This window comes from Onychostoma macrolepis, chromosome 22 (genome assembly GCF_012432095.1).
Source record: "Onychostoma macrolepis isolate SWU-2019 chromosome 22, ASM1243209v1, whole genome shotgun sequence".
Taxonomy (NCBI): domain Eukaryota; kingdom Metazoa; phylum Chordata; class Actinopteri; order Cypriniformes; family Cyprinidae; genus Onychostoma; species Onychostoma macrolepis.
In genome coordinates this window covers 18,384,956-18,398,134 of record NC_081176.1, presented here as the reverse complement: position 1 = coordinate 18,398,134, position 13,179 = coordinate 18,384,956, and the positions used below count along the sequence as shown (strand labels likewise).

General features: G+C 31.4%; 2 protein-coding genes across 5 annotated transcripts in view; both read right to left on the bottom strand.

Moving 5' to 3' along the window:
* Window positions 1-710: 710 nt before the first annotated feature.
* Window positions 711-8,087, bottom strand: LOC131530458 (vacuolar protein sorting-associated protein 4B-like). The gene is made up of 11 exons (XM_058760732.1): window positions 7,909-8,087; window positions 7,079-7,190; window positions 5,927-6,077; window positions 5,786-5,841; window positions 5,586-5,705; window positions 5,355-5,511; window positions 5,120-5,268; window positions 3,782-3,863; window positions 3,486-3,705; window positions 1,421-1,561; window positions 711-1,346 (listed from the first exon to the last, which is right to left on the bottom strand). Exons 1-11 carry the CDS (start codon window positions 7,927-7,929, stop codon window positions 1,245-1,247), a joined length of 1,311 nt encoding a protein of 436 aa, XP_058616715.1. The 5' UTR covers window positions 7,930-8,087; the 3' UTR covers window positions 711-1,244.
* A 558-nt stretch (window positions 8,088-8,645) lies between these two features.
* ankrd29 (ankyrin repeat domain 29) overlaps window positions 8,646-13,179 on the bottom strand; it is an 8,764-nt gene continuing 4,230 nt past the window's right edge. For 2 of the 4 annotated variants that reach the window (XM_058761331.1, XM_058761334.1), the window contains exons 4-10: window positions 12,048-12,146; window positions 11,872-11,970; window positions 10,935-11,032; window positions 10,726-10,843; window positions 10,456-10,551; window positions 10,278-10,376; window positions 8,646-9,415 (exon numbers count right to left, since the gene is read on the bottom strand). In XM_058761331.1, the coding sequence (XP_058617314.1) occupies window positions 9,332-9,415; window positions 10,278-10,376; window positions 10,456-10,551; window positions 10,726-10,843; window positions 10,935-11,032; window positions 11,872-11,970; window positions 12,048-12,146 (693 nt within the window). In that variant the 3' untranslated portion in view covers window positions 8,646-9,331. Of the gene's footprint in view, window positions 9,416-10,277; window positions 10,377-10,455; window positions 10,552-10,725; window positions 10,844-10,933; window positions 11,033-11,871; window positions 11,971-12,047; window positions 12,147-13,179 lie in introns of all 4 variants that reach the window. The other 2 variants (XM_058761332.1, XM_058761335.1) reach the window with 1 other exon arrangement.

The window sequence follows — 13,179 nt, the reverse complement described above, 5'->3', positions numbered from 1 at the left end:
AGATTTACACAATTATGTAATGATCTGTTCTTTACTGTACTTTGACATTGTTGTGTTTACATAACAGGTATAATCATGAGTATATAAGTGATAATAATCATAAATGTTTAATGCATACAAGATGTATCGGTGCATTTCAGGTCATGGTTTAGTTTAACTCGGGTCCTTTGTTTTTAAATGTTTGTGACTGAGTGTGTAATGGACCAGTGATTTAGAAAAATGACATTTTTCACCATACTTTATTGCTTATATCTGTTTTTCTTAATTGCCTTGCTGTTTGAGCCTCAAAAAAAACAATTTACATGTTAATATATACCCACATAATCATCGGTGTGTTATTTATAAACTATTAAAATAAGATGTCTTGTGATTCTTTGGGTCAGTTCATTCATTACGTTTCAGTTTGCAATTGTTTATAATAAAAACTACAACATTACATAAAGAAAATAAAGCGTTCTTATAGGCTACAGCAGTGGAATTGAAAAAGAAAAAAAAAGTCACGTTAGTTCACGTCGTGAATAAAAGAACGTGATCACGCAAGTTACGTTACTGAATTCCGCTGTGTCACTGTGTGAGGGCGCCACCTGCTGTTTACTGTTATTATTTGTCTGTTTACGATTACTTTCAAGCAGCGTATATTATAGGCATCGGATGAAAGTAAAAACGGAACAAGACATGAAAACCACAAAGAGCAGAATCACGCGATTAGAGGTAGTTTAAACACTTTATTTACAGACGAAAGTAGAAAAACAGTAGAAAAACAAACACTTCAAAGGCGAAGATGAGGTCTGCACACCCAAAACATGTATTCACATATGTGTAAACACTTTTTCACAGCTCACTGGTTGTCTTTGATTCTGGTCCCAAGTTATTTATTAACTTCAGTGTTAGTGGTTTTAAGACTAGTCTTTTTTTTGGCAATAAGGTAGATAACCAGACACAGGCACAAGTGACCATGCAACTGAACAAATACAAATTATCTTTTTTGTTTTGTTTTATCTCTCAAAATTCAAAGTAAAAATATTATGACCCATTTGCAACAAACCATTTAAAATGAAGAGGATTTTTAGTAATAATGAATGGATATCTGATCTGATTGGTTACGTTCAGGAAAATCGTTACACCCCCAAAAAAATCTCAGGGTTAAAGACTGACCAAAGATTTTGAAAAATAAAATATGGAGAAGGAGCTTTGTAAACATGATGGAAAAATATAAATAAATGCCATGTGAATCCAGCAAAAATTCATCCCTCCTGGCCAAAGTCCTCAGTGAACTTCTTCAGCTTCTCCAGATCCTCCTCGTTCACAGTGGGCTTGGTTCTCTCAAGTGACTTCAACATGTCCTCCTGAGACACACAGACAAGAAGATCAAAACAAGCTCTGGGAATTTAGCTTTTTTTCCCACTAGTTGCAAACTTACCAAGCTGACTATCGGCTCCAGGAGTTTATCACTCGCTACATCCACCCAGGTCATGTGGATCGCGCCTGGGTCGTTTGGAGAGCAGGGCGTCAAGAGGTCATCCACCACAACATCTGGGTTGTTCCACGCCTTTCCTCTGACCTGTTAAAACAGACATGAGAGGATGGATTCACGCTTTTCAAGGTGCGCAAACCTATGCAGCTTGCTTCCGCCATGGGATAAAAAAAGTAATTGTGACTTTTTAATCTCACAATTGAGACTTTTTTATATATAAATTCAGAATTACAAGATATGAACTCAATTCAAAGTTGGAAATATGAGAAATAAAAAGACAGAAAGATATAAGATATATCTTACAATGGTAAGATATAAAGTTGCAATTACTATTTTTTTTTTTATTCCATGGCAGAAAAAAGAACAGAATATGGTAGCTTGTTTCTACCATGGGATAAAAACTAAAAATAGAAATAAATAAATAAAAATACAAAATAAAACTTTTTATCTCACAATTCTGACTTTTCACGCAATTTTGAAAAAAAAGAAACTTTTTTCCCCTCGCACTCAATCTCACAATTCTGATTTTTTTTTCTGATTTTTTTTTAAATATAATTTCAGAAATGCAAGATATGAAGTCTGATTTGTGAGATATAAACTCACAATCAGAAAAAAAAAAAGAGTCAGAATTATGAGATAAAAACTTTTTTTTTATTCTGTGGCGGAAAAAAGAACAGAATTTGGAAGCCTATTTCTGCCATGGGATAAAAAAATGTAAAAAGTAACTTTTTTCCCAGAATCACGAGATATACAGGTGCTGGTCATATAATTAGAATATCATCAAAAAGTTGATTTATTTCACTAATTCCATTCAAAAAGGGAAACTTGTATATTATATTCATTCATTACACACAGACTGATATATTTCAAATGTTTATTTCTTTTAATTTTGATGATTATAACTGACAACTAAGGAAAATCCCAAATTCAGTATCTCAGAAAATTAGAATATTACTTAAGACCAATACAAAGAAAGGATTTTTAGAAATCTTGGCCAACTGAAAAGTATAAACATGAAAAGTATGAGCATGTACAGCACTCAATACTTAGTTGGGGCTCCTTTTGCCTGAATTACTGCAGCAATGCGGCGTGGCATGGAGTCGATCAGTCTGTGGCACTGCTCAGGTGTTATGAGAGCCCAGGTTGCTCTGATAGTGGCCTTCAGCTCTTCTGCATTGTTGGGTCTGGCATATCGCATCTTCCTCTTCACAATACCCCATAGATTTTCTATGGGGTTAAGGTCAGGCGAGTTTGCTGGCCAATTAAGAACAGGGATACCATGGTCCTTAAACCAGATACTGGTTGCTTTGGCACTGTGTGCAGGTGCCAAGTCCTGCTGGAAAATGAAATCTGCATCTCCATAAAGTTGGTCAGCAGCAGGAAGTGCTCTAAAACTTCCTGGTATTCGGCTGCGTTGACCTTGGACCTCAGAAAACACAGTGGACCAACACCAGCAGATGACATGGTACCCCAAACCATCACTGACTGTGGAAACTTTACACTGGACCTCAAGCAACGTGGATTGTGTGCCTCTCCTCTCTTCCTCCAGACTCTGGGACCCTGATTTCCAAAGGAAATGCAAAATTTACTTTCATCAGAGAACATAACTTTGGACCACTCAGCAGCAGTCCAGTCCTTTTTGTCTTTAGCCCAGGCGAGACGCTTCTGACGCTGTCTGTAGTTCAAGAGTGGCTTGACACAAGGAATGCGACAGCTGAAACCCATGTCTTGCATACGTCTGTGCGTAGTGGTTCTTGAAGCACTGACTCCAGCTGCAGTCCACTCTTTGTGAATCTCACCCACATTTTTGAATGGGTTTTGTTTCACAATCCTCTCCAGGGTGCGGTTATCCCTATTGCTTGTACACTTTTTTCTACCACATCTTTTCCTTCCCTTTGCCTCAAAACCTCAGAAGTCCAAGATAAAAAGTCTGAATTATGAGACAAAGTCATAATTACCTTTTTTAAATCCTGTGGCGGAGAAAAGCTTCCATACAAATGTAATTCCGTACCTTTTTGAAGTGGGACGCAGACTGAACTTTGCGGATGGGCTGCATGAGGGCATCACGAACGACGATGCTGATGTCAGCACCCGAGTAGCCGTCAGTCTTCTTCCCAAGAGTTATGAAATCCTCTTCGTTGAGGCTATTGGGAGTGGAGCCGAGGTGCAGCTTGAACATGGCGGAGCGAGCGTGCTTCTCAGGAAGAGGGATGTAGATGCGCTTTTCAAACCTATAACCATAAGACAACAATAAACCAATGCCTATATTTCAATACATGAGAATTTGTGTGGATTTGCATGACGCACCTTCTCCTGATGGCAGAATCCAGCGTCCAGGGGATGTTCGTCGCTCCAAGGACCAGAATTCCTTCATTGTCGTTTCCTACGCCTGCGAGAATGAGAAAATTATGTTTATAAGCAATAATATAATGAAAACTATTATGAAGACAAAAACAGCAGATAAAACAACTGCTAACAAAAATATTAAATAAAAATAAAAGACTTCAATATAATTGAAAATATTATTTTATAACATTATTAAGTTTTTGTAATACTGTATATTAAAAAATAATTAGAAAGAAGAAGAAAGGAGAATATAAAGAAAATATTAAAATATTATCTGGAAAAAAATAATTCACAATAATTGTATAGCATATAGAATACGAAAAGTTATAATATTTTATAATTTTTTAAAAACAAAAATATAACTAAAATGTTGACTTCAATATGATAAAATATTATAATATACATAATAATAATACAATTTAATAATCGTTATCACCTTATGCTACATATACACACACACACATATGTAGCATAAAGTGATAACGTATTAAACTATATTTTATATATATATATATATATATATATATATACACACACATATATGCATACACACACAGCAATTGTATAGCATGCATAACAATAAATGTTCGTCTGAAAAAGCAATAAAAAAACGTATAAATATAAAAATCTAAATAAAAATAACTGACTTCAATATAAAAAAAAAATAAAATATTATATTATAACATTATATAGGCATCAGCATGGAAGCCCTTTTCCACCACAAAAAAAGAAGAGAAAAAAAAGGTAATTGTGAGTTTATATCATGCAATTCTGACTTTACAACACACAATAATAAACTCAGAATATATCAGTATATATCAAAATATCAGTATTTTCCCCCTCAGAATGGGAGATTATAACTTATAATATATATCTCACAATTTTGAGAAAAAAAAGTCAGAATTGTGAGATATAAACTTGCAAAAAAAGTCAGAATTGTCAGTTTATATCTTGCAATTCTGACTTAATCGCAATTGAAATTTAAATCTAAAAAGTCGCAATTACCTTTTTTATTTTTTATTCAGTGGCAGAAACAGACTTCCATACAGAGGATAAGCGTTTTAGAGAATGGATCGATGGATGGATTATTATGTTAATATAATATCCAAATAAATAAATACACACATAAATAGCATTTATATATAAACAAAATAAAAACTATTTCTGAACCATTAACACTAAACGTGAATTGAAGCTACAAAAATAAACAAAAAAAGTCACATTTTCAAAACTATAACAACCCTGCCAAATGAGACAAATTTGCTCTTGCGACAAAGCCATCGCTAGCTTTGCGTTTACCTTGCATCTGGACCAGAAACTCAGTCTTGATCCTGCGGGCCGCTTCGCTCTCGTTCTCGTTTCTGGAGCCGCACATGGAGTCAATCTCATCGATGAAGATGATTGAAGGCTTGTGCTCCCGAGCCAAACTGAACAGATTCTTCACTAACCTAACAGACAATGACAGAATTAACAACAAACATTTTAATGTGACATAAAATAATATATTCCCACTTAACATTTGAGGAGCACTCACTTCTCGCTCTCTCCCAGCCACTTGGACACCAGGTCTGATGACGAGATGGAGAAGAAGGTGGAGTTGTTGGCCTCGGTAGCCACCGCTTTAGCCAGGTAGGACTTTCCTGTTCCTGGAGGACCAAAGAGCAGAATCCCTCTCCACGGAGTGCGTTTCCCTGCGGATAGTCATGAGCTTCAGAACACTTCAGAAGACATTCTCAGACATATTAACACATGTAACCCATCATACCAGTGAAAAGATGAGGGAATTTGATTGGCAGGATGACCGCTTCTTTAAGGGCCTCTTTGGCTCCTTCCAAACCAGCAACATCATCCCACTTAATGTTGGGTTTCTCCATGACAATAGCACCTGGGAAGTATGAAAATCCATGTTTTTTTTCTTCCATTGTGGCTTCTTTAATAAAGTCTGTTTGACACAAAATGTTGTACCTTGGAGTTGATTTTGGAATTTCTTTTTCTCTGCATCGCCATCATCAGTGTCAGTCCTGTATAAGATGAAATTTGGCATTGTGTTTACTCCGTGTAACAGGAAGTGGATTAGTCAATTGAGCAGGAAGTAGATCCTCTCACCCTTTATCGTCAGACTGGGGAACTTTGACAGGTTTGGAGGGCGGCGCGCTCTCTTTCTTCTTCAGGTACTGCTTGAGCTGCTCCGCTCGGTCCAGATAATCAGCACACTTCGCTCTGATGCTCTGCTTGGCCTTGTCACCCTGAGCTTCATCTGCACCATAATACATCAAAATAATAATAAAACATGTGCCATCAACAGGTTATGATTTTTTGCTCAAAGAACTGCATTGAATACATTTAAGATATAAAAGACAATTTATAGTATGCAAATAATTTAAATAAATAACTATATAAATACAATTTAAATATATTAAATAATTCATTTATAATAATCATTTAAATATTTAAATAATATTATAAATAAATGATAATTATCTGCAATATAAAACATCAAAACGTTCATTATTTGTTCATGCTCAATAAACTGCATTTAATAGTGAATTAAATACATTTCAGATATGAAATACAATATAAATAAATAAATAAGCAAATAAGTAATTAAATAAAAATAATTTTGACAAATATAAAAATTAAACATTTTTTAAATAAATAAATAAATAAAACATTAAAAAGTGCCACTATTAATTCAGGACTTTTGCTCACGAAATTGCATTTAATAAAGGATATTAAAAATATATAACATTATGAATATATAACATATTAATAAAATTAAATAAAACACAATAAATAAATACATATATTATAAGAATACATATGGGCTCATCTAAATAATACAATTGCTTAAAAATACAATATTATAATGTGTGTATATTGTATGTTAACTCACATATATATATATATATATATATATATATATATATATTCACGTAGGCTATATATACGTGTGTGTGTGTGTGTGTGTGTGTGTGTGTATATATATATATATGGATCTTTATATGACATATTCTACTTAATAATTAATATTATAAATAAACAAGTCATGTTTTATTAATATCTATTAATAGTATTTGATATATGATTAATATTTTATGATATATATATATATATATATATATTAATATACTAATTTAAACATTTTTAAATGAATATAGACTGTTTAAATATAAATTAACATAAAAAAAAATGAATATATTTAAAAACTGCACGTGAAATCTAAGTGAAGTTTATAAATAGTGGCTTTTGGCTTCTTACATTTTACCACATGAAGAAAATACTGGATTGCATGTTGATAGAGGCGCAGAGCTTCCTCATAGTTTTTGGCCTTGTCCTCCTCAGAGGCTCTGCTGGCCAAATCAATGGCTTTCTATCGTACACAAGTAAATATAGAAGAGACATTCAAAAAGTACAAAAAAAAAAAAAAGTTGTTCTTGCTAAGGCTATACTTTAATTGTATGTTTCATAAATGCACACAATTACATACAATATTTCACACTTTGGAAATAACATAAATCAAAATAATTGGAAATAAAATAAAATAATTCTGCACACAAGTGATATGTAAAATGTTTAAGAGAAAAATAAAATATAAAATTGTCTGTAGTTACACAAACACCCATATATAGATGACTTGATCAGATTGTAGAGCCATGACAGGCCTGTTTAAATGTTTCAAATCTTTGACTGTCTGTGTTAAATAAGAAGATGCTATAGTGTGGTGTAATGTAGGGATAACTGGTTAAACCAGTTTTAGACAGGCTAATGAATACATACAGGAGATTAAAAAAAAACGTACCAGACAGGAGCTAAAAAAAACCCTTTACAATGTAATAAATAAGTCAAGAAGCACTTTCTTAAATGTATGTATCAAAATAATAAACAAGCTACCTAAATATAACGAACACATTAACGTTTACCGGTTAAACAATATATCCTAAACCTCGACAACATAATCATATTTTAGACTGTATGTTGTCAAAGCATACGTTTAAACAGAGCAGAAAAATGATAACAAGTATAACAATAATTCACATCATGAAGAGGTCCACTATAGTGGCTGTCACGCCGCTAGTAAAGTCTCTTACCTGTAAATTAGCATTTGTCATTGTTGACGGTGTGTTGAAGGTGAACTTATAATATGTTACTGCGGGAACGGTTCAAATATATACATTTTTTAAATGAATGTCTCGCGGAGTCTCGGTGTGTCGGTAAATCTGTGCGTCTCGCGCACTTCCGCGTCCAGTGTTTACAGGGACGTCACTGAGGACGAGCGTCGAGCCACGCCCCTCCCGCGCATCGGACACGCCTTCACTGAGTCTTACTGAAACATTACTAGTTTACTGACACAAATAACATCAAATATACTGCCAGTAATTTTTAAAAATTAAAACAATAAAAAATAAAATATAAATTCACGTTAAGCAAATAAATGGATTTTAAAATATTTAATTCCATCATAAAATACGTTAAAAACTAGTATTTATAATTTTGACAAATAAACAGTTTACCATGCTTCTTATGCAGACAAAAAGTTAAATAAAATGTTAAGAGACGCATATTTAAGAACCAAGATTTTGATATTTCTTGAAGATAATATAAAGTCCAAAATGCATTTCAGTGGAGAATATGGCAAGAAAAAAAATATACATCAAAGAGCCAATAAATACAGTTTACAAACAAATTAAAATAAGTCAAATTAAAAATCGTAGAGATGTTTAAAATAAAATGGATTCAAATTTAAAAATCATGTTTTTGTGTATGCAATCAAATAAATATTTTTTAAATTTAATTTTTTTAAATATTAGAATAAGACGTTAAAAGCAGCATTTTCATTGTCATTTATTGTTTTGACAAACATACATTTTAGCACACTTCTCACACAGACAAAATGCTACATAAAATGTTAAGAAAACAAATATTTACGCACCAAGATTTCAACTTTTCTAAAGAAAACAAAGTTTGACTTCCATTTCAGCAGAAAATAAATATGGCAAGAAAAACTACTCATCAAAGAGCCAAGAATTTTTTTTTTTTAGCTTTTTTTTTATTGTGTTGTGTCTATTTGTTATTTGGTTGTGAAGTTTCCCTTTCTTTGTTTTAGTAGCCTGACATAAACACTGATTCATGAGCTCTTTTATTGAAAACATGCTATTAATTAAAATATATTTGCAAGCTACAAGACACTACTAAAATAATTTATTAATTTTATAAAACAAATTTTTAAACATTCTATTTTTTCAACAAAAAAGCATAAGCTGCTTCTTACAAAATATACAAATTTGATAAATGCTTTAGACATTTAACAAAAAAAACTAAACAAATAAGACAATTAAGCAATTCTGCTTTCCAGTGCATTTGTGTTGTTGCAAGCAATCAAGCACCATTATAAGATGGGCTGTATGAGACAGGAAAGCAGCGGCTCCTCTCTCAGGAGGATGTAGTGCATTCATTTTTCATCAACCTAAAAACAAGGATGTCAGAGAGAGCTGAGAGCAAACCCAGCAGTCATCAACTTCCTCCGTTCAGCAGCGGCAGGCGCAGGACTCTCAGGATGCGCTCATTCTTCGTCAGATCCTCCGGCAGTTCATTATTCTGCGGAGAGAACGTGCCATTAAAACACATTTTAGCTGTTGACTGCAGGACATTCATTACTTCACACTGACCAGTAGATGTCAGCACTATTTTTTCAACTAACATATTTTTTGTTAACCTTTAAAACTACATACAACCTATTTTTTTGTACAGAACACTTTTACCTAAGATTTTACCTACACACACACACACACACAAAATAAATCATTTGAATAAATATTTAATAATATATATTTCTTTAATATTTTATTAAATAAATATAATTTTGCAAGTTGTCCATGTAAAATAATATTAATGCCATATATATATATGTGTGTATGTATGTATGTATGTGTGTGTGTGTGTGTGTGTGTATATATATATATATATATATATATATATATATATATATATATATATATATATATATATATAAAATTGATCTATTTAAATATTTAAGCATAATTTTTAAAAATAATTTAATACATAAAATAAAGTACTACTACTACTACTAATTTTAAAAGACGATAATAAAACAATAATTAATTAAATAAAAAGATAAGGATGAAATGATTAGTATATAAGTATTTCAATAAAAAATAATTATAATTATAATTAATATCAATATTTTAATAAAGAAATAATTAATAATAAAATGTAATATATATATATATTGTTTAAAATAATAATTGTGTAATTTATTGATGTGCATCAATAATTATTATATATTTGGGTTTGTTTTGAACAATTTAAATAAAGCCTACAAATAAGATTAAATACATATATTAAAAAATAGATAGATAGATAGATATATATAGAGAGAGAGAGAGAGAGAATAATATGTGTGAATTAATATGTTATAATCCGCATGTCTCAAACTCACCTTGTTGGGTAAACCTGGATCAGCATTTGCCTTCAGCAGAAGTTCGATAGTTTTTGGATTCCCGCCCATGACGGCGGCATGAAGAGCTGTAGAACCGTTCTAGATTGCAGGACAAAACACACACAGTCACAACTGAACCACTTTCTGGACGTTTGGACGTCAGATGATGCTGTCGTACCTTCAGAAGGCCGAGTGAAGGAGAGAACTTGAGGAGCTCCTCGATGACGTTACAGTGGCCTTTATGTGCAGCTTTGAACAGAGCCGTGGAGCCGTCCTTCAGTCAGAAACACCAGAGATAATACAACAAACCAGGCCTTTGTCAAACATATCATGCATTTTTTATAAGCTCTTTTTCTTTTCCACCTGGCTGAACAGTCTGATTCAAACCAGGGCAGAATATGAAGAGATATTGTAGAAAATAAAATAAAATAAATATTTTTTAACATACTTTTCTATCTGCGTCACGGTCTGCACCTCGCAGCAGCAGAACTTTGACCACCTCACTGTGTCCCATCTGGGCTGCCATCCAGAGCGGAGCTGTGCCATCCTGACCCAAAAACACAATCAACATGGAGAACACAATGAAATACATAATAGCAAACCAAACACTGCTAATCAAAACCAAACTACGCATAAGCCACGAGTATAAATCAGACCTCTCGCGGTTGATTGACTTTAGCCCCGGATGACAAAAGCTGCCGTATTACGGTCACATGACCCTCTTGGGACGCCAAAAATAAGGCCGTCGCACCATCCTGAAACAGAGAAGATGTGTATGATGAAAATGTTTTTTAGACAATATGACAATAGACCGAGATGTAATAAAAATAGACCCCAAGAATATGATCTTTTATACATAAAAAAAACATTAAATTAATGACAAATTAATTAAAATGGTTATTAAATTAAAATATATGAATAAATATTAATTCTGAATCAATAATAAATAAATAGAAATAAGACAAACAAATAAATAAATATTACACTAAATAACATTACATAACATAAAAATAAATAAATAAATGAATAAATATAAAAAAACACGTAATTAAATACAAAAACATGAATAAAATTAAAAGAAATAAAAAAAAATCACATTAAGAAAATGTATAATGTATTCAAAATAAATTAAGAAATAATTAATATAATAGTAGAGAAAATTAAATAAAAATTAAATGAATGAATAAATAATACATTTAAATAAATATTAGATTAGATTAAAATAACATTACACTAAATTAAAAACAAAATTAAACATTAAATTAAAAATAAATTAATACATATAATAACAAGAACAATTAATAAAACACAAAGTAAACTAATATCTAAACTAATTTTACATTAAATAAATAAATAAATATTACATTAGAATGAAACAACATTAAATAAAAATGAATTTTAAATAAATGCAATGACATTCTTGGCAAGACATGCTAAACCTGCTAAAATATTTCCACCAAATTATTGGAAAATATTTGGTGTCTCCCAAGGATATGTTTTAATTGAACCTGTGTCTTAAGAGCAGAGTCTTAGCACTGAATCAGCAGAAACCTTCAGGTGTTTAAGCCTCATGGGAGGAATAGAGTGGACTAACATTGAGCTGGTCGTGGACGTTGGCGCCGTTCTTCAGAAGGGTCTCCACCACTCTGGAGTGACCGTACTGACAGGCTGCGGAGAGCGCCGTGCCGCCGTCCTGGAGATCACAAACCAGTCGTTTTATTCACAGTCACAGCATACCTCAGTCTCATTTACAGCTAAATCAAAGCGCACCTTTGTCCGAAACTCTGTGGACGCTCCAAATTCAAACAGGAGCTTGACAATTTCATTGTGGCCCTGCTGTGAAGCGAAGAAGAGAGAGGTGGAACCTGTCTGAGGAACAGAGACATCATCAGCAGCCGCACACTAATGTACACACACACACACACACACACACACACACCCATCTGAGGAGTCATATTAACAACCTGACACTCCACCTCAGACAGAAATAACTTTCACTGCTGCTTATTGCTAGGGAGATGCCAACAGAAATGCTGCTGTGGAATATAAAATATAAAGAGCCAAAACAAAACAGACAAACAAACAGACAGATAGATTACATTAGATTAAAATAATATGTTAAATTCAAAATTAAAAGAAAAACATAAATATCAAAATAATTAATACATAACATTTAATAAAAATCATTTATATATATATATATATATATATATATATATATATATATATATATATATATATATATATATATATATATATATTTGTTTTATTTATAAAGATTGTTATTAAATATTTTGATAATTATTATAAAAGGGTCTGGCTATTTAATAGATACAAATTGTGCATATTTAATAATTTTCAGATTTGTATTATATATATATATATATATACAGAAATTATGAAAATGCTATAAAAAGGCCATTCGGTTACAAAAATAAAAACACCATTCACGTAAAATTTCATTAAAATAAAATGTATTAATTAAAAGAGTATGTTAATATGAGTCTGTTAAACAAAATGAAAAAACAAAAATATAAATAATAGAACAAAATAAAAATTAACTAACAAATAAATAAATGTTGAATGAATGAATTTATATTCGATTAAAACAACATTATGTTAAATAAATATAAATGAATTAACAAATATAAAAACATCTAATTAAATTAAAAATAAACAAAATAAATCAATAAAACAATAAATAAAATAAAACCATTGAATTAGATTACTTTAGATAAAGTTATTATTAGATAACTTTACATTAAATAAAAACAAAGAAATTAAAGATAAAGTAAAAATAAATGCATAAATATATGAATGTGTAAATAAAGACCTAATTAAATATAATAAATAATATATTTTATTACAGATATAATATAAAATCTAATTGAATAAAATAAAA